The sequence below is a fragment of the Lycorma delicatula genome, chromosome 9, assembly GCF_047948215.1.
Source record: "Lycorma delicatula isolate Av1 chromosome 9, ASM4794821v1, whole genome shotgun sequence".
NCBI classification, from domain to species: domain Eukaryota; kingdom Metazoa; phylum Arthropoda; class Insecta; order Hemiptera; family Fulgoridae; genus Lycorma; species Lycorma delicatula.
Genome location: NC_134463.1, coordinates 12,046,498 through 12,073,060, shown reverse-complemented (window position 1 = coordinate 12,073,060; position 26,563 = coordinate 12,046,498). Strand labels below are relative to the sequence as shown.

The window sequence follows — 26,563 nt, the reverse complement described above, 5'->3', positions numbered from 1 at the left end:
GCTGCCCAACGAACTTATCAATCCAACATACAGTCACAGAAAAGTTGGAAGTACAATGTTTCTTTTTGACTAAAACCTCACAGTGCTCTCTAATAAACCAAAAGCAGGAAAGCTCGTGACATGTATTGCAATGGCTAATGACGAAGGAGTCATTGACAGCACCTGAAAAAAATCTGACATAACACTCGGTTACAATAATACTAAAGGAGGTGTCTACTTGTTAGACCAGATGTTGTAATAGAAAAATGAGAAGATGGCCTCTCTGCTAAAAATCAATGTAATAGATGAAACAAAACAAGAAACATGCAATAATATGTCTGTATCTTTAGTTTTTCAAATACAGCGTCATTCACGGGAACCGGATGTTTTTGAAGTGGGTTGTACTCGGGCGTTCGTGGTGGGAGGGGCGCGTGGCTGGTGTCTGACGTTTCCTTTGTTCATAGCATTTACATTTTAGTCGTTGAGATGGAGCCGTGGACGCTAAACCAACGCCTGTACGCGTATGACAGTTTTGTACGAAATGACGAATCCGTAACTGCTGTTCAGCGAGATTTCCGCCGTCAGTTTAATATCCATCGTAATGCAAGTCTCCCTTCTCGTAACAATATATTGCGATACGTAAACAACCTTCGAACAAGTGGTTCAATATTGAAGTAAAAACCACCGGGTCCCCGACGAACTGCTAGCACTCCGGAGAACATCGAACGAGTAAGGGAAGCCATCGTCAGAAGCCCACGCCGCTCTATTCAGAGGCATTCAGCAGTGCTTCAAATGAGCACAAGTACGGTAAGACGAATTCTGCATACAGACCTGCATTTCCATCCTTACAAGATAGCCGTCGTGCAGCAGTTAAACGAGCAGGATTTCACGCAGCGATTACAATTTTGTCGACAAATGCTCACCGTTTTTGAAGAAAATGAAAATTTGTTATTGTTAATGAGTGACGAAGCCCAATTTAATCTGAATGGCTTCGTCAACAAACAGAATTGCCGGTATTGGGCAGAAAGAGACCCACATCAGCTTCACGAGAGACCACTTCATAGCCCAAAGGTGACTGTCTGATGTGCAATAGGAAAGGTCGGTGTTATTGGACCATATTTTTTTTGAAGAAAATGACGCTGCCGTAACTGTAACAGCTGATCGTTACATTGCGATGTTGAATACGTTTTTCATCCCTGAGTTACGAAACCGGAAAATCGATTTTCAAAATGTGTTATTCCAGCAGGATGGAGCTACAGCGCACACAGCGAGGGCAACGATGGCTGTTCTCCGTATCTTGTTTCCGGGACGGATCGTTTCCAGATTCGGCGACATTCCTTGACCCCCTCGGTCCCCCGACTTGAGTAGTTGTGTTTTTTTTCTGTGGGGTTTCTGAAATCGCGTGTGTACGGCAATAAACCGCGTACATTGGAGGACCTAAAGATCGCACACGTCACCCAGATTGATGTAGACATGCTGCAAAGAATTGAGGCCAGTTACCGTGAAACGCTACAACAATTTATTGCCCAAAATGGACATCACTTGCCGGACATAATTTTTCGTTCATGAGTAAGTAACAAATGCTTTGATTTAACAAGTGTTTCATTACCAATAAAACTTTTTTAAAGTAAATATTCAATATTTTATGATTATTTTAAAAACATCCGGTTCCCGTGAATGACCCTGTACTTTGATTTATAAATACAAGGAATAAATTACCTACATAAAAACCTTGTCTTAAAAGAATTTATGTAGATGGCAATATTCATTTTGAACACCATAACAGGCTAAAACTGTTTTAAAAGTCCCAGTCATATATGGGAGATAAATAACATAAAAGTCTGTTATATTACTATATTGAAAATAACTTTTTTTGAGTTAAAAAAAAGTTTTTACTTGATAAAAAATTGTATTCTGCAGATCACTCCTTTCCTTATAAATTTACGATGCAATGTTAATAATACTGCATTTAGAGGCAGTTTTTTTATTCCCTGACCTCTCCTATACTTCTTTGTAGGCTCTAATTTTGGCAAATTAAAACAAAAATAAAATATAAATATATATATTTTTTTAAATTCTATAATATAAACCATCTAGTACAGACATTAGACAATATGTATCTTACCTTAATTTTATCATGAAAATACTTTCATGGGATCTTCTCAGTCACGATTGAATTAAACTGCATATTACAAATTCTAAAATAATATGCAATTTAATTAAATATTCAATAATGACTAATGACTGAAGAAACAGTTTCCCATGAAAGTACTTTCATGATAAAATTAAGTTGTCTTATCTCAATATTCTGTAATAGGTGGTTTATATTATAGAATTAAAAATATAATTTAACATTAGCAAAGAATAAGATGAATCTTAAAAAAATTAAATACAGTAAAACAATATATATATATATATACAAAATAATATTTTTATATACATAATATAAAAAAAATGACTATAATTCAAATTTTGCAACCAAGAACAGTAGGAAAAATGTTCTAAAATAAAATTTTTGACAAAGGATTTTCCCAAGATAGTAATCTAATGTGTATAGTTGCAACTTGTTTAAAAATAATAATAATATGAAAATCTATATATCTGAACTATATAAATATTTTTAGACATTTTAAAATGTCTAAGGAAATGAAAAAAATTGAATTTTTACATGACTGCCCAAAAAGGAGTGTAATGTTTTTAGGGTGTGTATGTATGTCTGCATGTATAAGATGTGGCTATTAGATAATGAGATTAATGCTGCTACAGAACTGCACATACACCAAATTTGTATGACCGACAGCTGTGTAGCATGAAGCCTTCTCTTTTGATTGTTGCCACTCCAGTTTCTGTAGACATATTAATCTGGATGTGGCTGTCGTTTGGATAACTTTGTTTTTTTTTGTTTTGCCAAAAAAATGATATTGTTTTATTAGAGTAAAGAATTGTCATGAAATTTCACATGAAACTTGGAAAAACCACTACCGAAACTTATCTTTTATTAAAAAAAGTATATGGCAATGAATGTTTATCACGTGCAAGGGTTTTTGAGTGGTTTAAGCATTTCCAAGATTGTCTACCTTCACTGGGTTCCTGAAGATCAAACTATTAATCAACATTACCACCTTGAGGTACTTGCTCAACTCCATGAAGAAATAAGAAAAAATGACGAATGTTTGAATAATAAGTCATGGGTTCTTCATCAGGGCAACACACCAGCTCACACTGCATTGTTTGTCAAGATGTTTCTAGCCAAGTATAACATTCCAGTTAGACCAACTGCCTTATTTGCCTGACCTGGCACTATGTGACTTTTATCTGTTCCCCCAGGTCAAATCTGCATTAAAAGGAACAAGATTTCAGACCTTTGAAACTGAAACAAAAAGCGGCACATGTCATGAAACAGCTCACAGAAGAAGACTTCCAGCACTGTTTCGAGCAATGGAAAATTTGTATGGAATGTTGTAGGGATATTTGAGGAGTGTATATTGAAGGAAATAATAACTAAATATGTATAAACAAAAAATAAAATATTTTACAGCATTAGTCTTGTTATTTAATAGCCACACCTCGTATGAATGTTTGTTCCATCAGCTCAATGGCTGAACCAATTTAGATTATGACATTGTGTTGGAATCCTTAAATTTTTGGGAGTGTCATAGGCTGTATATATAATATATACATAAAAATATATGTAGTAGTGGAGATTTGCCAGCTGAAGCACAAACTTTAATGAATTTAATTATTGTACTGTGAACTGTGAGCCTCTATCACTGTGTTAGCAGGATTTGATGCGAATGATTCAAAGCAATCGAATGAATAAAATTACAAAAATAATAGAACTAAACTTGCGTTAAATAAAATAAAATAAAATAAATTTTAAAAATTTCTGTTTAATAATAATAGGCTTCCTGAGGGAACTGTGTGTGAGGCTAAAATGATGAAATGATGTGAGCACATCGTGCAAGGTGATCAATCATCACCATCAACTGGTAACAAATGGGGTGCCTCTGGGGCGCTGTTATGGGAGGTGCAATGGGGTGCTCTTATAATATCTCTCCAAACAATCATCCGATTTTCAAAATTCAAACAGGGTATTTGCTAGTATAATACAAAATTGCGATGGAACTGAACCAGAACAAAAATTAACTGATGTACTTAGAAATATTGAGTGGCCTGCACTATGTCGAGACCAGCTTGTGCCCAGTGATCTCCGAAAAAGTATGACAGTAAGATTAGCAGTAATGCTGTCGGCTTCAGATTGAGGATGGAATACAGTATTGTTGAATTTGATGCTTTAGGGGGTCAGGCAAAGGAGAACAGCAATGCTACCACTAATATTGTGCTGGGATGTGACGTGCAAAACTACAAGGGACTACCCTAGGTAGAGCTGTCATAGATCTGAGCACTCACACCTTTGCCAAGTGCCAGGCCTTCATACAACTGGGTCGTGTGAGACAATTGGAGAGTTTAGCCATTAGTTGTTTGGATTCCAGAAAATTGCTGTATGATCCGCACGATAAAAATCCTCTTGAAGAACTCAACCGCTTGAGAAATCTATAAGTTTAGATGGGTATATGCCAATTAAATATAAAATTAAAATGTTTACAGTTTCCTCACTACGTTAAATACATTATATCCATAAGTTTTTGAATCATCAATTTTCTTGATAATCATTAAAAAAAATATTAAATAATAAAAATAATTATAAAAATTAAAAATATGAATGCCAAAAAGAATAAACTGAACTAAAAAAAAGACAATAAATCGAACTAAAAAAAAGAAAACTAGATATGGAAATAAAGGACTATATCGTTATGCAGTATTTAATTAAATAAAATAATGGGTGACCAATCAACTTTCAGATAGTTTTAATTTATTTAAATATATTTTTCATGTTGTAGAAATAGCAGACATTTAAGGTTGTCTAATGATTAAATTATCACCTGGTCCTTACATCAATAAGAAAATTTTGTTCAACAAAAATTTTTAAATGCAATCAAGGGGCTCTTTAAAATAGGATAAATAATATTCAGAGCCCTCCGAATTTAAATATTTCTGTAGACAGAAAAATTTTTTTTGTCATTTTACTTGTCATTTGGGGAAATCCCTCTTGTAGTCGTGAACAAAGGTTGTCATTAGACAACCTTAAATTTCTTTTCTGTTGATCACACATTTACTTTACTCAGATCTACTTGTGCTTGAAGGGCTATTCAATGAGGAAGACCATAAATGATGCCAATCAGTTTTACTTCTTTTTTTTTTTGTTTTTCTGGACGAAAAATGCTTTTGTTATCATTGCCCGGCCAATAAGAGGTCGTTCCTAATTTGTTGATCATTCCCTTCCTTTGCCCTTTTATTATCTTTCATCCTTAAATAACTGATATTGAAACTATACAAGCTACCACTCTCACTCCATTTGTGGCAACACGCTAGCACTTTCTAGCAGTCGGTAGAGCAACCACTTCTTTTTTTCACAAATTTCTGTTGAGGTAATAATTTTCCAAAAGTTGCCAGGGACTCAGTGACTCTTTTTACTAATTAGAATATATAAAAGCCAAAGTAGTGCCTGAGATACCTTCAGGAATCTCCTACTACTACTTAAAACCTGAAATATAGTATCTTTTAATATCATATTGCTACATTACTAATAACATTTTATTAAATTTCATTAATTTCCGAGTTTTATTTTCAGCAAAAATTCCTGATGTTCTATATTTATCAGCAGACACTGATTTGTATTGGTATAATTTACATTTTTCAAATACACATTATAGGCAGAAAACATGAACAACAATTATTTCTTACAACGGTCAGCTTAAAACAAAGTTTACTGATGCCTTTTTGCAGGGTGGCAGGACAGGGTTCATAATTTAAAATGCAAAATGGCAGCTTTCAGCTTGGTTTCATTTAAGGGTAAACTCCATTTAAATATTTTTGAGTGCTTTAAGTAGCTTATTTGTATACTTTATACATTCACAGTTACAGCAGTGACAGTAGCCAGGCGGTAAACATCCCAGTTACATAATCTAGAGATCTCAGTGTCTTATTTTTAACTTTTACTTTTTTCTTATTTATACATAGATGATTTTTTTATTATATAGTATCTATAACAATAATATCTATAGGAATCTAAAAAAAAATATGTATGCATTTCATGCTTGCTAATAATTATTTATTTGAAATAACAATAACAACTATACTAACTTAAAAATTTTTATGAATGTGTGAGAAAAGGGATCACATGGGGAATGAAGGATTGTGGGGAACAACAAAAGATTATGTTTTATAAAACTTGAAGAAATTAAAATAAATAAATGTATTTTTAATTTTTCGTAAAATTATTTTAGATTTATTTAAATTAAATAAATTTATTTTAATTTTTAGTATGCCTTTTACAATCTATAGGACAATGCCTGCTTTTATAAAAAGAAGAAAAAAATGTATATAATATATATATTTTTTTTTTTATAATTGTAACAGACAAATTATGATAAATCTATTTTCATTTTTTCAAGTTTTACAACACAAAATGTATTTATTGGTTAATAATTATTATATTCAAATAAAATAATCAGAAAATATGAAATTCATAGTCTTTTTTCCAGATTCTTACAAATATTATTATTATTATAAATAAGATGAAATAAAAACTCATCTATATAATAAAATGTACAGAAAAAAAAACATGTGCATATTTTTTCAGAAAATGAAAAAAATATGTAAAAAAACCAACCAATAAAGAAATGATACTGGTGTAGTCACTAGTAAGCCACTTTGAAATTAAAAAGAGAAAATCATCTGTGCTAGTACAAATGTAAGAAAAATAAAGACAAAAAAAATTACACTGAGAGTCGAACCCAAGTCCTCTCAACTATTAGACTGGAGTGCTCACCACTTGAATGATGCTGTGACAGATGATATACAAATAAGCAACTTGAAAAACTGAAATTAATTCTTTAAAAGAAGTTTACTCCAAAATGGAGCCAATTTGAAGTTGCAAATTTTCTTTATAATTTTATACGCTTTAGTAACAATTCTCTAAGTTAAAATTTAGAAACTATTAGAACTCAATGTTGGATTTTTGAATGTAATTTATTTAACCGAAATAAATAGGTTTCAATGTAAATGCAATCAAGTTTTTACCGATCTGAAAAACCACTAATTATGATAAACCAATTAAATAAAATAATAATTTAGCTACTTGGTTTGATATATTTATTTGTTAAATCTATTAGGCAATACACATTACTTGCTTAGTGTTGGGCAAGTAATTATTCCAATTACTTGGAATTGTAATAATTGTATTATTCCAATTCTTTATTTCCAAAATAATCTTAACAATTTACAATAAAAAATTATCTACTAGCTGAAAAATATTTATTTATTTATGAGTGTAAACTTCTTCTGCTCACATTCTTACAACTTGGTATTTTTGGTTCTGGTGACTTAAAAAATACATGGAAGAAACATTGATTCAATAAAGGCATACAAGAACACTGTACTAAATATTCGTCAGAATTTTTTTTAAATATAATGTACCAGTCTCCAAATGAACAATTCATTTCTTTGGCATTTTCTTGGCTAACTCAATCTGGAAAAGTTTAACACGGATTCCCATTATCACAGATTTTTTTTATCATCCTTTCCCAGTGTCTGCCCTGAACTGATCCTCATACAAACAAAGTTTTGTTGATAATATTTGCTTTAAATAATTCTACAAAGCAGTAAAATTCATAACAGTTTTACAAAATCTCTTTGGATTATCATTCTAGCAAAAACTTTGGTAAAAATGAAATGTTGATATACACACACTATGTAGAATTCTATAAAAAATTATTTGAGTATTTATCTGGTGATTTTGTTTAACTGACTGTGATATTTAAGTGCATTTACTGTTTTGGAATCCAAAACTTTTACATTAGATTAAGTTATCATGGTACTGAAACATTCAGAGATTAAATTTTATATTTTTTTCATCTTTCTAGGAAGAAAGTAAATTAAAAACCTTTCAAATTATACTTGTATTTCAGAACCCTCAATAACCTAATGCAGTGCATGAGCTTTTCCATTCACTGCATTATGACTTACAATGTGTGGTTGGATATGGGACAAGCTTGCATTTGATATGACTGTTTAACTAATGGAAAGGCAATAAATGCTGCTTACTTCTGGAAAGACATTATGTGATATGTAAACACTAAGCAAGTAATGTAATGCACATTACTTGCTTAGTGTACAAATAAATATATCAAACCAAGTAGCTAAATTATTACTAGCAATTTGTAATTAAAATAAATTACATACAGAAAGGAATCCATAAATCAAAACTAATAGAGGTAATAAAACTGTTTTTAAATACAGATATATATTTATAACATTAGTTATTACTAAAATTTATTATACACAATTTTATCACAGTTTTTTATAAGATGAAGCTAATTAAATAAATAAAACTCTAAAATAGGGCCAACAAATGACTGTGTTAAAAAACAACCTTTTTCATTAATTACAGAATTTTAAATATAATTTATTTTCATTTTTAGAATTGAAAGAAACAATCCAAAACATGATTTAAAAATATTGGTATAATCTTGATAAAATGCAAATCATAGCAACAAGTATACATGCTACTATAATATTTAATAATTTTTTTTTTATTTAAAAAAATCTAATCTAAATCCTGTTCAAAACAATGAAAAGAGAAAAAAAAGGCAAAACAGACTGGTTTTGTACTGGTCTTATTCATGTTGCCAAGGTCATAAATCAGCACCTAATTCTACACTATCCTGTATAAGAGTAAACTCCTCTATTCTGTGTGTGTGCATATGCAGGTGTGTGTGTTAGTATGTATATGTGTCTGTAAATTCCTCTAAGAAAATTAATAATTCAACATAATACATAAAATCACATGCTAACATTACATAAAGTAAAAAAAAACATTACAAATTCATAAAATATTTATCTGATAATTAAATTTTCATCAAATAATAATTTTCTTTTTAATGTTATTAGTAATATTAGTACTACAAAATAAAAGTATTCATAAAACCAAAAGAAACCATAAAAAATCAAAGTATTCATAACCATTTATATATAAAACAACATGTTGTGAGAGATTCATAAACAACTTTGAGCAAAACTACTGAAGAATGTTGATGAAAATTATATACAGAATTAAAATGGAGTAACAATGAAATTTATAATTTTTTTATATTTTCAATAACAAATGATGATAACAACTTGATTTTTAATGTGTGTAATCATCATATGAATATCTAAAAACTGATTTCTAGATTTTTTAAAATTCAGAGTTAAAGGGTTAAAATGGATTTTTTAATTTTTTTAAGCCTGGCTATTTTTTTTATTTCTCACTAAGAAATGAAGATAACAACTTGATTTTTTTATGTACAATCTTCATGTGAATATCTAAAAATCAATTTCTATATTTTTTAAATTCGACCTTGAAAGGAATGAAGAAAAAATTTGCAATCATTGGTCAAACTTATTTAACCAATGATTACAGATTTTCCCCATTACTGACAGTACTAAAGAAGATGCCTACTCTTACTCTTCAGATAAATATCTAAATATTATTTTCAGGTTTTTATGAATTTTGAATTTTTTAAAAGGTGCAATGGTGTATGGTGGGGTGACTCAACTGACACAGCCACTGCCACTTTTACTGTATGTGCGACACTGGCTGTACTTGCTTCCAGTTACTTATAAAAACACATGAAATAGAACAAAATTAAAAACACAATGAGAGACAAAGCACAGTCACCTCCTAGTGGTATTTGATGGGCAACACTAAAAACTGGGCAAAATACATTTTTGGTAATCATTATAACTAATATTTTTAAGATGAGAGTTAAAATATTTTGAAACCCACATTCTTGAGATCACAGACTTTTGAGTCTGAACTGACCAAACTGTTCCTCTATAGAAATTACAATATACTGATAGTTTTTAGAAAATGAACAGACTTTAATCTTTTATTATTTTTCTTACAAATTTGAGTTTAATGAACTCAGGGGGGTCCAGATGGTATAACTGGCTAACCATGCTCTGACCGTGATGGGAAATGCAAATAACTATTTAGTGTGGATGAAGCTGTGACAGGGATGCTACACACACACACACACAAACACACACCATATAACCTCTATAATTTATTGTGCTTGGAAATAAATAATGATAATTAACTGAAAATGTTTATGAATGATAAAGCAAAGAATAAAACTGAAGATTTTAAGAAAATAATAAATAAAAAAATTGAAACAAGGTAGTGATGGTTAGAATATAAAAATAAAATAATGGCACCAACGGACACCAATGAGACCATGACACTGTTGGTACCATGTTTGAAAAATTTAAGGTAGTGATCAACTAAAAAAGATTTTTTTTTAAATTCTACTGTGCATTTTTTTAGGTGTTGGATTTATTGGTACACAACATAATAGAAAAAGGTGATCCACTAGTTCTTTATTATTTTTTAAATAAATTTCAAGTGACATCAATCGCTATGGTTATTCACTGCACCTGCTTTGACTTAATTCCTATAGAGGTAAAAAATAATTAAATCTGGCTCAACAGTTCATAGTACAGTTCATTCCTGCAGTTTATAATATTTCTATTTGCCACACAATTATGTCAAGGATAGGTGACTTTGTTTCTTTACAAATTTTAGTACCTATACTCAAGCGGCTCTTAATTTCTGATAATAGTTCAGTTCTTGTGGCAATATATATTTAAGTTGGTCATATAATTGTTGATCAGTAATATGCTACCCCAATATAAATAAAATATTTCACCCTCCCAAAGAATTGTGAACTAGATGACCTGGAGAGGTATTGAGCTTCATCTGGATGAGTTAGTTGTGGTATCAGGAAATAGTCCAAGGGTATTTTTTACTACCCTTTTTTCTAAACCTAATCTGTTCTCCCTCCCTAACTTGAGATTTTTGCCGTATGGTCTGTCTCACTATAATGCTCATATTAACAATGCTGGAAACCAATGCATCCTGGATGGAAATTATTGCCAGATGGGGAGAAAGATAACAAACAAATCCAAGGACTATGTTCCTCTTGACTCCACAATAAGCTTAACAACTTAAGTGGTTATCAAACAAACCGAGCCTCTCCTAAAATACTTTTTGCCAAACAATTTTTAGCATACGTTGTTATTTTTCTTTAAATACATCAATTATGATTCATTGGTTTAAATCATGTAATTCTTCCTCACTACCTTCACAAAGGTTCATTATTTGAAGTTAAATAATGTAAGATTTAACAAAATAAAGCAACTTTTTTTATTGAGTTTCATTTACAATGACATTATGACAAAATTATTATGGTTATTTAGCCATAGAAATAAAATCTACAAGTTAAAATATTAGCCAAATAAACTCACTGTTTTTTCTTTAATAACAATTACAAAAAGTAATTTCTTTGAATGTTCAGTCTATATTATAGCATAAAAGCAAAATACATTAACAAATTAATTTTAAGTTAGTGTACATTGATTTTGCACAATGTTATGAAAGATACAATACTACATTAATTTTTCACACACTTACTCAAAACAAATAATATTTCTTATTAAACATTTTATTTGTGTCAGACTCCAATATACCAATTAATCTAAAGAATACACTTTCTTTCTGTCACATAATTAAAGTATATACAATACAATTTTTTCAGTTATATCAGAAAATGAAAAAATTACAGTTGAAATAATGAGAAAGAAACTAAATTATGTGATTGCATCATACAACACTACTTCTACACCCCCCTCTTTCATAATATATAATATACATATTATTATTTCTTTCTATTAAAGTTTGTGCTAAAAAAAATATAGTCAATAAAAATAATAACTTTTTCCTTCTCAGTTTTTATTCTTTTGTTAATGTTATAATTTTATGTAATTTTAATAATTGAAATTAATTTAAAATAACAACATAATACAAAATCAAAATAAAACTGAAGGGTATAATTATCATTTAATTTAATTTATTTCCAATTCCAATGAATTTTTCTTCTTTTAATAAAACAGATTTCAAAGCAGTTACTTCATTTTTAAGCCTTGATTTTTGTGTTAATTATAGAATGTTAAAAAATGCAACATATGTCACATATAATTAAAATATTAAAAATAACAGAGCCAAACTTCTACTTGACTTAAATTACAATTAAGTAAACTTTTAATAAATTATTCAACCAGTAAAAATCAAAAAAATTTCCAAGAAAATTATTTAAAGTATAATTAAAAAATGTTCATTTACCTAAACAGTAATACTCTATTTCAATGATTATTAAATAATACTAATTTAAAAAAAAATCCATGATTAATAGATCTTAAATAAGTGTTCAGATGATTTTCATTAACACCTTTTGAATTATGAATTATTTTGTGGTTATTTTCTAAATTTAGTACCTTCATGTATTTTAGTTTAACATCATTTCATGTGTTTATAAAATAATTAATATGGACTTTAGTGAGATTAATTTTTATTTTATGAATTACTGTGTATTTTGTGGTACTACTCTGATCAAAATTTTATCATAGTTTCCCTTGACCCAACCTGGTAAATGCTGGAGCAATACTTTTTTATTGAGGAGTAGCATCTCTACCTATTCCTGATGTGATCTAAATAATGCATTATTTAGATCACATCAGGAATAGGTATTATTCCTTGCATTATTTACATCACATCTAAATAATGCATTATTATTATTATTTATATGAAACGGGTTTTTCAGAGCCAATTACCCAGGTCTTCTTTGGTGGAGTTCTTTGTAGCATTGTTCTTAATGACACCGTGTTAAGAAAGTATGTCAAACACCTTTAAAAGTTAAGTACAAGATAATAATAACAGTACTCCGGTAAATACGCTAAAGACAAGTAGTTACACATAATTAGCTATATGAAGAACAATTCCCATGTTACCTTAGGTTTGTGAAAGACCAAACCATTTATGAGAGTTTTCTAGGTGAATTAAAAATTTAGTTTTGAGTGTGAGTTAGTAACTTATTAATCTAAACAATTGAAATTCTCTTAAGTATATTTTTCAAATTTACAATTAGAATTTTTATTTAGTTTATATTATGTTACAAGAAGCATTTTGAAATGTAACAAATGTTACATTTAATGTAACATATAGTATGATAGAATAAAAAATATTATTAAATTAAAGTAATAATCAAATTTCTGATTACAATTAATTAATCAGAACCCAAAAGTTTGAATACAAATCAAAGAATTTAATTATACATATTTTATCAACAATTTTTTTATAAAATGAAAATAATAATGATTATACTAACCTTTGTTTTGTTTTTTTGGATCCATTGTGTGATTTTAAACAATTTAGTAATAAAGTGTTTTTTATCAAAGATACCCAGACATTTTGATCATCTGAAACAATAACAAAAATTTCAATAAAACTTTTGACAAATATAAGCAAGTGCACATGTTTGTATATATGTATCCAAGTATTTGTATATGTGTGTGTTATATTTATACACATTTGTTAAATACAATTAAAATGAATGATGTATACAGTATATAAATATAAAAAGGAAAAAACAAACCAATTTACATTTAGCTTATTTAATAAAGTTAAGAAACACTTTCAATAACATTAAATAAAAATAATTACAGGAAGAAACTTTTAAAACCAAACTAAATATGCAGAGCAAACAAACAACTAAAGTAACTATATATTTAATTTTTCAGATGAGATCTCTAGATGCAGTTATGTTTTATAACATTTTGAAAAAAAATCTTTTACCAAGAAATTTTGAAGTTTATAAACATTGTGTACTACCCCCCCTTACAATCATCAGGAGAAATAAAACCAACAGGAATCAGGAGAAAATATTGTTACTTTTTTATTTATATTCTAGAAGAAAAGTACAATGGTCACAATAATAAATAAAAATTTATACTTCTTTTATTTTGTGTTTGTGTCCGTGCACAAACACAAGCAGCCACAATGACTGCTTACTAAAGGTCATTCCAAACTTCAGTAAATGATTTTACAAATTACACTGAAGAAAAAAATTTCTACTTTAAAGGTCTCAAAATTCTGCATCTTCTGTTCAACTAATCTATTTTTTTTTCCTAATTTAAATTTTTTGATAAAATATTGAATTAAATTTAGTACATACAAAAATATAAAATTAATATTTTTTTCTAATTTTTCATTTGCTTTTCATTTATTTAGACAACAAGCATTTAAGCAAAAAATAAATATCTTAATTGTTATTTAGTTTGTCAAAACAAATGATAATTTCTTTAAAGATTATTTTTATTACTTTTTTTTTTTTTTTTGTAAAGCAAGTTTTACATAAATATGGCATTAAAAATTTCAGTGATGTCATTTTTAAAAATAAATTTGTTATTTTTAAAGTTTTCTGTTAACTTTAAAGAGATTATAAACCAAATTTAAATTTAAAATCTAATCCAAGTTTTTTTTTGTTTTTTTTTTTAATTGAAAAAAGATAAGATATGAATGTAGTAAAGTATTTTTTTAATAATATTTAACAAATATTTCATTAGTAATCCCTGCAGGAAAGACCCTTGGTCACTATGATTCCACTGGATATTGAAATGTTCACAAGATCTGTAATATAAATTTTATAATACTGTAATAAAATACAATGTTCATATTTTCTTCATCATATATAATCACAGACTTAATGAAATGAAATTCACAATAATTCGGAATTAATTTTTCTTCTTCCTTCCCATCTTCAATAAATAAATCCTCAGTTTTATGCTGTTCGAATCAAATTTTCTGTAACATTTTTTCCCGCTTACTACTTTTTTCTAAAGATTGAACAATATAAATTTGATAATGCTGGATCAGTTACTTTTCTTCCTCATTTGTAAATGAATCTCGGACATGAATCTGGTTATTCGCCAAGGAGTATTATAAGCCTATGCCAGGAAAAGATGTTTCCATAAAGAAAGAAATCCCTTTCAGCAGACCGGAAGGCAGAGGTAGATTTCACTGATGCTAAGTAGGAGATAAAAAATATTTCCACCTTAAAGTTAAGAAAAACTTCAAATTTACTCAATACAACAATGGGTGCATGTGAAAAGAAGTTTCACTTGTTTAGCACATGACAAGCCCCATCTTCTTACAATTCCACCAACATTTTGGTCATCTCTTGCCATAAGGGTTGGTTATATCAAAAATTGTTTCAGACAAAAGTTTCAGGTAATGTTTAGACTAAAGACCACTTTAAACCGATTCGATTCTGTGCCTATTAAGAAAGGTATGATTTTTTTTGTCTTCAAAACCCCATTTTTTCCACCCCCTGAGCGAATGGTTGGTGATATCAAAAAACTTTACTTACGTAAGTTTTAGACCCTTATCCAAAGAATAGTAGGAACTTTAAACAAATTCGATATTTTACTTTATAAGAAAGTTATAGCGATATTTTGTTTTTACAAAAAAGCCTCTCCCCATGGTCAGATTATGGCATTTTAATGAACTTAACCAAGATTTTGGGACAAGTTATTTTTAAGGAAAAATTTGAAAGTGACTGGTGCAAAATTATGGCAGTTATTGTGTCCACAAGAAAGTGAAATAATATATGTAAACTTTTGAGCTGATGGTGGTTTTGGGATATGGGCGATGTGAAATGCAAAGATGTCAAAATTTTTCAGAAGTCGAATCATAGTACCTATTACAATAGGTAGTTTTTTTATGAAATCTACCTAAAAAATTATTATTTTACCAACAGCCTGGTATAATGTCAACTACCACTCCAGTAATACTAGTCCTGTAAGGAGGACATCTACACCTTTCAAGGTTACAAACAGATTATTTCTAACCTAAATTAATGTTATTCATATCAGTTTGTAGAACAGCTTGAAACAGATTTTAATGCATATATACAATTTGAAAATTATCAACTGTTGACTTTTAATGAATACATCACTTTTGAAATTGTTTAGTTATAATGGAGTTGGAGGATCAATAACAATTACTTATGTACAACCATTGAATATGTAAGCATACGCTTATTTAAAAATCATTGCCACTAAATGTCATTTAGAACTGATCACCTTGTGTACAAGCGTGCATGCGTGTTTTATTCCTAACTAAGAGTAAAAATTAATAAATTACTCAAGAAACACACATAAAGAAAATTCTTTTACTGTAATTTCTTTTCTTATTAAATAAAATGAAATGATCACAATTTTTATATAAGCACTGGATTAAGAGTGAAAAAAAAACTTCTTTCTGATTAAAGGCCTTAAGAGGTGGAATTTAATGAATGAAAGAGGTCAATTTTTTATACAAATCCAATGTTCATGAACCGCTGAATGAACTCAATAAAATACTTTTCAGGTCACTACAGATCATTTGTTCTGAAAAAATGAAAATGAAAAATATCTAAAAAAAAAACTGTAGTAAATTACTCATTAAATTGGCTGATGATAAAAATACAATTCTCCATATTCATCTAACAAATATTCAAATATAATACTGTATGATAGATAAAATAATTATTTTAATATTTGACAACAAACAATATATCATCTTTTTAGATCTAAAATAACTATTAATAAATAAATAATATATAAGTATAACAAAAAACTTTTATTTCCTTTTTTTTAATTTATAATACACTCATAAAGATAAGAAACGTCTTATCTCATGGCACTGTCAAAAGAGACCATTATGCAATATAAATTAAAAATGAATAATGATTTTTAAGTGGGTTTGTGTAATTTACTGAAATTATTCAATCATATTGAGCTGTTTGGTTAATAATATAACATAAACAGTACTGATAATAATTTATTTATATAAAAGTATCAACCCGGATATATAACAGAAAAAATATGTAAATAATTAATCTTATAGAATACCACAATTCGTATGATTTTTATAATGTTTTTAAAAATAATAATTTATAATGTTATTAAAAAATATTTTAATAAGCGTCTTGAAAATAAGTTAATTTTCACATCTGAAATTATTCCTCATTACTGATCTATTCAAAACCCTTAAAAAAATTAAATCCAAAGAAAGATAAAACTTCCTAGAATTACATCCTTTTCTTATTTCTAAAATGTTCTTATATGTTTTTTCTTGTAATAATTTGTATTAATTGCCAGATATTTTAAATGAAAAATTATGTACTTAAACTAGTTTAAGGTATTTTTTATTTGTTTGAAATCAACATTGTTAAGCATTAAATTGTTGCAGCTTTCTCTAAAAATTAAAAAAAGTTATTAGCTGGATAATACACAGAAAGATTTATCGACCAACTTGAACAATAAATCGGCTGAACTGACAAATTGTAGAGATAAATCGGTCTTTTAATGTTTGTTAAGTGGCAACAGAGATAATAATTATTGATTAGTCAATAATTTGGTATAACTGATCTGTCATTTGGTAAACGAGGAATGATATACCATATAAGGATTTTATGTAAAGATAGGCTATTTCATATCTCAGTCAGTCCTTTTTGTGGTTGTCACTATCATAAATTGTTTGTGTGTCGCTCTTCTGAATTGCTTCAAATTTTACATCAGTTCTGTTAATTTTTCTTAATGTTTTTTTTTTTTAATAAATATTAATCTTTATTTAACCTAATACTAATTTAGCAAGCTACTTTAACAATGGCATCAAAAGACTTCATTACCGATTTAACTGAGCTGTATTGTAGGAAACCACATTTATATATTTTTCTGCCGCATTTCAAGAATCTATAGCATATTTCCAGAATTGCAGATCCTAGAATTTAATCAGCAATTCTAACTGAAAACTGTAAACAATTGTAATATCAACTATCCACCAAAATGACATGGCTTTAATACTTCAACAAACATCATCAAAAAATTATATTTAAATATATTTAGAATTAGTAAAAAAAAATCAAAGCCCTTCTCATTATTTTAACAATGAGTACTTCATGCTTTTAGTTTTACACGACTGCCCCAAAGGGAATGTAATGTATTTAGGGTGTATGTAATGGCTGAACTGATTTAGATGCAAGACCCCGCGGTGGAATCCTTACATTACCAGGAGTGTCACAGGCGATATAAATATGTAGTAGTGGAGATTTGCCAGTTGAAGCACAAGCTTTAATGAAATGATTTAATGATTTGTGAAATGTGAGCCTGCATCGCTGTGTGAGCTGGATTTGTATTGAATGATTTGAATCAATCAAATGAAAAACATTACAAAAATAATAGAATTAAATTTACGTTAAAATTAAATAAATTTTTAGAATTTCTGTTTAATAATAATGGGATTCCTGTAGGGACTGCGTGTGAGGCTAAATTGGTGAGATGATGTGATCACCTATTGGTCTAGCCTTGGTCATGCAAGGCTAGACCAATCATCACCATCAACCTGTAACAAATGTGATGCTCCTATGGCACTGTTTTGGGAGTTTCATGGAGTGCTCTTATTATTATTATCACTGCAATCAACTGTCTGATTTTCAAAATTCAAACAGGGTATTTGTTAATAGGTTGAAGGGTAACTTCTGCATGCATCAGGTACACTCTTGATGCAAAAAATCATGGTTATTCAGAAATGTTGTTATGTCTTCACAACAAATCTTCTGTTTTTCAAAATTCAAACAGGGTATTTGCTAGTAAAGGGTGATTCAAAGAAACTGTAAATTTTGAAAGTTGTGTTGGTAGCGGTGGGCGATTAGTACTACTTGATAAGTGGCGCCAGCCTCTCTAACCTAACCTGCCATTTAGTTGTCATGGATCCTTGGAGTGGTACGCAACGTGCATTTGCTATCAAAGCGTTTTACAAAAACAATGACAGTGTGGAGGGAGCGCGTAGAGAATTTCGCGGTCATTTTAATGTGGGACGGCACGACCGTGTTCCATATGCACATGCAATTAAAACATGGATATCTAATTTTGAGGAAACCGGTTCGGCAATGAAAAAGAAACCTCCAGGCCGCGAGCGAACCGTCCGTACACCACAGAATGTTCAAGCTTTACAAGATGCTGTCACACGAAGTCCACATCGGTCAATCCGTCGTCTCTCAGCATCTTTACAATTGCATAGTTCAAGTGTTTGAAGAATGTTAGTGAAGGACTTGCAATTCCATCCGTACAAGTTGCAGATCGTCCAGGAACTGAAACCGAACGATGCAGTTGTGCGAGCGCAATTCTGTAATGTAATGCTTCAGAAGATAAATGATAACGAAGAGTTTGTTCACGAACTGTGGATGTCAAACGAAGCGCATTTCCACCTCAGTGGATTTGTTAACAAGCAAAATTTCAGATACTGGGCACAAGAAAATCCTACGCAGCTACTCCAGCGTCCGTTGCACAGCCAGAAAGTGACCGTGTGGTGTGCTATGTCATCTTACGGTGTTATAGGCCCTTATTTTTTTGAGGATGACAACGGTCTTGCGATTACAGTGACGTCGGCTCGTTACGTAGCCGTGCTTGAAACCTTTGTTGTGGAACGACAAAAGAGATTTCCACCGATTCTTAACACAGCCTGGTTTCAACAAGACGGAGCAACGCCACATACTGCATGAATATCGATGGCAGCTGTACGCCGATTGTTTGGACAACGTGTCATTTCACGAAATGGTAACATTAGATGGCCTCCCAGATCGCCTGATCTCTCAGCTTGAAGGCAAAGATCAGAGAAGCAATTGCGGAAATTCCAGTTAAGATGTTACGTCAAACCATGAACAACTTAACGAAGACTTCGTGAGTGTTTACGTAGAATAGGAGGTCACCTGCAAGATGTCATCTTTAAAAAATAAACTAAAATGTATGTATCCTAAAATGGCAACATTTGTACAACTACATGAAATAAAATTCATTTTCTAAAAAAAAATATTCATTAAAGTTATTTAATTTTTAAAATTTCCCGTTTCTTTGAATCATCCTGTATAATACAAAATCATGATTGAACCACACAAAAAAAATATATCAGTAAAAATTAACTGACATACTCAGAAATGGACCTTATTTAACGTTATATAGCATATGAATGTACTGTTTACAAAGCTGCATCTGATAATATAAATTAATATGAAAGCATTAATATCCATTGAGTTAGCGATGACAAAAAAATGTAATTCATCAAATTATAATAATAATACTGTAGACAAAAAAAAAATTTTAATGTTTCTCTAAGTGTGATACCATTTCTTCAATTGCTATTTGCGTCCACTACAGAGCTGTAATTACAATTTTTCTATCACCCTTAGTTTTGAATAAATTATGCTTCAAAAAAAATTAAGGGAAAGTATAGTTAAAATCTGTAAAATTTATAATTTTGCATGGCCATACCTGTGTTAGAATGATTTCACTGATGCTTTTCTTTTATAATCATCCTCAGGCACATCTCGAATTAATTCCAACAGTAATCGGCTAGCATGTTAGTATTCCATTTCCCTTTATAGCGGCTTTCTATCACCGAAATGTCTTGGTGGAAACGTTCACCATGTTCGTCACTTACAACTCCAAGGTTGTCCGGGAAAAAATCCAGATGTGAGTGGAGGAAATGTATTTTCAAAGACATATTAAATCCCACAACCCTGTAAGAAGTTGATTAACAATATCGTGGTAATTGTAGAATTTTTGTTTTCCGAAATACTTTTTGCAAATGTCTTTAAATGAAGCCCAAGCTGCACTTTCTACATTATTTAACATCGATTTAAATACATCATCTTAGACCAACTCTCTTATTTCAGGACCAACAAATATTCCTTCTTTAATTTTACCTTCACTTACATGCTAAAATTTCTGCCTGATGCACAAAAATCTGAGAATATCCTTCTTCATTGCTTTTACAAAATTTTTCATTATTCCTAGCTTAATATAGTTGAAGGGTAAAACTATTTTTTTGGGTTCAACTAAGGGCTCATGAATAATATGTTTCCCAACTGGAGTTAACTATCTCATTTCTTCCACTCTTTGGTTACATAATGTGTATCCCTAGCTAGGCTGTCCCATTCGCAAAGAAAACACATGTACTTAGCATAGCCTAAGTACATGCCTAATAAAATAGCTATATAACTTTCAAATCACCGCATATGTTCCAGCTATGTTTTTTATAATTTATTTTTTCAAGAACGTCTTTCATCACATCTATCAAATTAATATCATAAGCGATTGGTATCGAAGGATATTTATTTGTTAACGTTGTGTAGTAGAACCACTTTAAAACTATACTTAGGTGCCAGTCCTCAGGTTAATGAACTTGTCCTAAGTGCAACATAAGCTCATCAATATTTATTCAATAAACCAAATTATTTTCATCAATAAAGTACCGAGAAAGTTCTTTTTGTCGGCTTCAAAAGCCCGAAATGTTTGTATTTTTTTGAAGTAAATTCCAACTTTGCAGTCTTGATACTAACATTTCAGCTTGATTTTTTGATAAATTTAAATCCCTAAGTCATTTAATTCACCTTGTGATATGAGATGTGGCTTATTGTTAGATAGTTTAAAATCAAAATCATTGTTGTCGTCTTCAGTACTGCCAGATTCTTTATCGCTGCTTTCGAAACGTACATTCACAGGTGGCTCAGGAACTGAAATAATCTCACTGTGAGGTACAGGACTGATTGCAGATTTCAATGAAGGATACTTTACAGTACGTTAGAAATTCCAGACACACTTGTTAATCAAATGTAACAATCGATTAGATGATCCTTTGGTTCACGGCAAACCATAGGTACACCAAACGGTAAAGCCTTATGTGTACCTTTCAGCCATCCTCTTAAATACACAGAAAATTAGTGCAAACTATATGAAGAGCCCATATCTTATCCTGATCACCGATTTTACACTGAAAGTACAAATTACATGCTTTTTTAATTAAAGGTGTAATGTATTTTCTATTTGATTTTACGGTAAACTCACCACATACATAACAGAAGGCATCCGCATCATTTACACAATTTCAAAGCATTATTTATGACACTGCACTTTTTTATGATTTTATTCATTTAATAAATGATTTTATGTCAACTCTTTCTATTGTGATTGGTATAAAGCTGTGATTTATACCACAAATTTCTGAACATTGGCCAAAAAAGATTCCTGGTTTTTTTGTTATTGTACTAATTTGGTTTAGTCATACTGGGATTGCATCTATTTTTACTCCTATTGATGGGATTGTTCAAGAGTTGAACAATAATTACATCTGATGAAGATACAATATTTGTGTTATGAATGGTACTGTTATTCGGTTATCTACTTCAGTTAGTCAAAATGAGTTAAGACTTTCTGGGGTTTTTATATACGAATCAAATTTTAATTTTTTGGAATCTGAATATTCATAAGATCAGTATCATTGTGTCCGATTGTTTTAATGGTAATCGATGGTTTAATTATTTCTTCTACTAAATACAGAATTTTAATCGATGGAATTGCAATAAATACTAAAATAATTGCTGATATTGTGGTTCAGATTGTTTCTATAGCTTGTCTTTCTGTTAATAAGTTATTTGATACTTTGCTCTTTAATATTGTTATTATTATAATTGTTACTATTGTTGTAATAGATAGTAGGATTATTATTGTGTGGTCGTGGAAGTTAATTGGTCTTGCTCTATTTATTATATTAGATTTTATTCATGATGCTATTTCTAAGGAAATTAGTATTTAATTTATAATTTATGAAATTAGTGATCCCACTGATGATATCATATTTCATGTTATGTAGTTATCTGGATAATCTGAATATCTTCGTGGTATTCCTGCTAGTCCTAAGAAGTGTCGTGGGAAAAAGATTAAATTTACTCCTATGAATATGATAGAGAATTGAATTTTTAGTCATTTTTTATTTATTCTTATACCTGTTATTAATGGGAATCTGTGAATAATTCTTGCTATAATAGCAAAAACTGCTCCTATTCATAGAATGTAATAAAAGTGGGCCACAATGTAATATGTGTCACATAGTACTATGTCAATTGATGAGTTTGCTAAGATTACTCTGATTAATCCTCGTGGGTCTTACTCTTATTTATAGTTTACGTTTAATTTTTTTTTCTGATTTTTTTTTTCCTTACATTTTTTTTTATAGTTTTTATATAAAAATTTCTCTTTTTTTTATTTTTTTGTTTATTTAATGGTTCCTTTATATTTTTATTATTTGAGGATGATTATTTTTTTATTTTGTTTTTTGATTTTAAAATTATTCCTTTATTTTTGTTTTTTTTTTTTTTTTTTTTGTTTAATGTTTTAAGTTATTTATATTTTTATTTAGGGTTAATTTATTTTAATTTTTTTAGTTCAATGTGATTTTAAAATTTTTATTCTTCGGGTTGTTTTTAAACTGATTTTTTGGTTTTTGTTATTTTAATTATAGTTTGTTAAATAATGGGGTTGATTTGAATATTTTGTTTCTGGAGGTTTATTGGGATTTTTGAGGTGACTTGGATTTTTTTTATAAGTATACTTTATTTTTTTTTTTTTGTTCAGGTAATTTAATTTTAAAGCTTAACATTGAAAATGTTATTATCATTTATTTTCTCTGGAGATTTATAAAATTTTCTTTTATTTATACATTGAAATTGTATTGTTTTTTTATAAGCTTTTACTTTAATCAAATAAATATAAATATAATAGTAAATTCTGATTTTTTACTTTTTAGAAGGTTTATCTAATTTGTTTTCTTTTTTTATTAATGTTAATATTAGTTAAATAAAATCTTTTTTAAAAAATAATTTTTTATATGTAATCAAATATATTTTTGTAATTTTTTGTTGTTTTTTTTAAATTATATAAATAAGAATAAAGTGATTTTTCACTTAAAATGTAGTTAATGGCTCCTTATTTTTAATTCTTTTAACTGGATTTTATCATTTTTTTAGCTTTAGCTTCATTTAATTTTAGTATGAGGATTATCCTTAATATTAACTCAAAATTAATTGTATTATTACTTTTTTACTCTAAGAGGAATTGATTATTCAATATTTTTTATTTGCAAAATAAATGTTATATTTAATTATCCTCCTTTATTTTCTTCATTTTGGTATCCCTATTTTTCATTCATAAATTAATCCTACAATTAAGATTATAATCGTTGTTGCTGATGATCTTAGTCATTCATTTATGTTTATCATTTTTGTTGAGAATATTGGTATAATTATTGAGATTTCAATGTCAAAGATTAAAAGGATTGTTACAATTAAGAAAAAAATGTGTAGAAAAAGATTTTCGTGTTGATATTTTGGAGAATCTGCATTTGAAAGGTGAATTTTTATGTCGTCTTACTTTATTCTTCTTTGAGATTGTTATTGTAATTATTATTATTATTGTAATTGATGTTAATGTTATAATTGTTAGGGTAATTTTAATTATCTTTTTAATTTTAATTAATCTACTAGTTGGAGGCTAATTATACTTTTTGTACTAAAAAGATTTAATTTTATTTTCCTCATCAGTAGATTGAAAGATAAAGGAATAGTCAAATTACATCTACGAAGTGTCAATATCAGATAGCAGCTTCTAATCCAAAGCAATGATTTCTAGAGAAATGTATTTTTATGCATCGTATTAGTGAAATTAGTAGGAAAATTGTTCCAATAATTACATGTATTCCATGGAATCCTGTCGTTAACAAACTTAAGACAGCAATAAGACTGAACAAAATTAATTTATTCCTAAATCCAGTGCTTCATATAAATAACGCAGCTGTGTTTTCAGCTACATGTTTTGACCTGCACAGAAATGATTAATCTTGTCCATGAAGGCTTATTCTTCAGTATTAGATATGATGTTCTGTTAGACATACAATTATGTTAACAAAATTAAACAATAAAAAATGAGCTAACAAAATACAATATAGCAGCTTAAAATGTTAACTATACGGTGAAAAATGAAAAAAATCCTTTAACTTAAATTTAAAAATGTTTCAAAAATGGTGGATGATAAAAACATTCTGAGTTCATATTCATTTTCGGCATCAAAAAACAGATTAAAATCATACATCGCATATTAAGAAACAAAAATTATGTATCAGTGTAATTATATTTATACAGATTTAAATGATGTACTTCAATCATCACATGGGTTCTTATTAATAGAAATTCTTAAAAATATAAAACTGATAATCATAAATCTCTTATTCTTCATTTAAAACTAAAAAACGGAACAATTTTTTTTTACCTACAAAATGCTACGAAAAATTCCACGTTTTGAATTAACATTTCCTCCATTCTGATGTTAATTCAATAAGAGTAAAATGACCAAAAGAAAACTGTAACCAAAAAAGATATATCGTTTTCACAATAACAGCTAAAGCTGTTATATTTAACAGGGCAGTAAGAACTCAACCAGAACTGTTCATTTAAATAAGACCGGTCATCCTTTCCAGCCTATACTGTTAACTTCTTCCACATTTTAAACTTTCCATTCTCTTCCCGTCCAGTAGTGTCTACATACATTCTCATGTTGAAATTTATTCTTTAATAAAATCAGAATTCTATATCTTCACTAATGTTTTTAACTAAATAAAAAATTCATTTAAAATGAATTTTACAGTTCTACTGAATTAAAATTACTATTAAAGTACTTTCTTATTGTACACTTTTTTTATTAAGCACAATACTAAACGTATAATTTGTTTTATTATAAAAATACTTAAAGTTACACGAATAGATATTAAAAAAAGTAATGAAATTTCAGTCAAATTTAATTTAAAAATTATTTTCAGTTTTCTGACTGCTCTGCATCATTTTTTTCTATCAATATTCAATTATTATTTCAGTTTTAGTAAAAGTGAAATGAAAATTAATTTAGATGAAATTTCTCTGCTATTATTATCAAATTTTAAACGTTTGTTGACTATTAGCATCTATAAATAACTTTTCCAAGTACATAAGGTATGATTAACATTATTAATTTTTTTAAATGTACATCTTTTACTTATGAAAAGGTGTCTGTTATTAATGTGGTGTGTATATTTTCATTTATGTTGACATTAATAAAGCTGCAAGTGTTTCTGAAATATTTTTTGTAAAAAAAGAGTTAATATATTCAGGGTGTATGTATGTATGTTTTTTCCACCATAGCAGCTCAACAGCTGAACAGATTTACTAGTATGACTCATGTTAGAATCCTTACATTACTGGGAGTGTTGTAGGCTGTATATATATATATATATATATATATATATATATATAAGTTTAAATAAAATAAATTTAAAATAGCGCCATTCGTGACAATATTAGTTTATTATTAATAATGTTGTTCTGTATTTCTTTTACTTTTGTTTTTAATAAGATATGGTTTCTCATTTTTTTTTTCTAATCCCAACCACATTTTACTAAAAAAAAAGTAAAATAAACTGATAAATAAACTTTTAATAAATGCACTGAAAAGTAAAATATAATGGTACAGTATTCTTTAAATTTTTACTTATGAAGTGCCAGATTAAGGGTTAGTTAGGAATTGGCAGTTGTTTGGTTTTAATTTACCGCTGTAGAATTTAAACAAGAACTCAATAAGTAATATATATATATATTTTTGTTTAGGTCATTCTTATTAATTCTTTTTAGTTTATTTTAATTATAGGTGTTTACTTAATATAATAAATTTTATTACATCACTTACA

General features: G+C 28.8%; 1 protein-coding gene across 4 annotated transcripts in view; it reads right to left on the bottom strand.

The window, feature by feature from the left end:
* The window catches only part of LOC142330127 (testis-expressed protein 2-like), a 115,296-nt gene that overhangs the window by 78,316 nt on the left and 10,417 nt on the right, over window positions 1-26,563 (bottom strand). For 3 of the 4 annotated variants that reach the window (XM_075375211.1, XM_075375210.1, XM_075375213.1), the window contains exon 2: window positions 13,305-13,395. In XM_075375211.1, the coding sequence (XP_075231326.1) occupies window positions 13,305-13,329 (25 nt within the window). In that variant the 5' untranslated portion in view covers window positions 13,330-13,395. Of the gene's footprint in view, window positions 1-13,304; window positions 13,396-17,648; window positions 17,706-26,563 lie in introns of those variants that run through there. The other variant, XM_075375214.1, reaches the window with a different exon arrangement.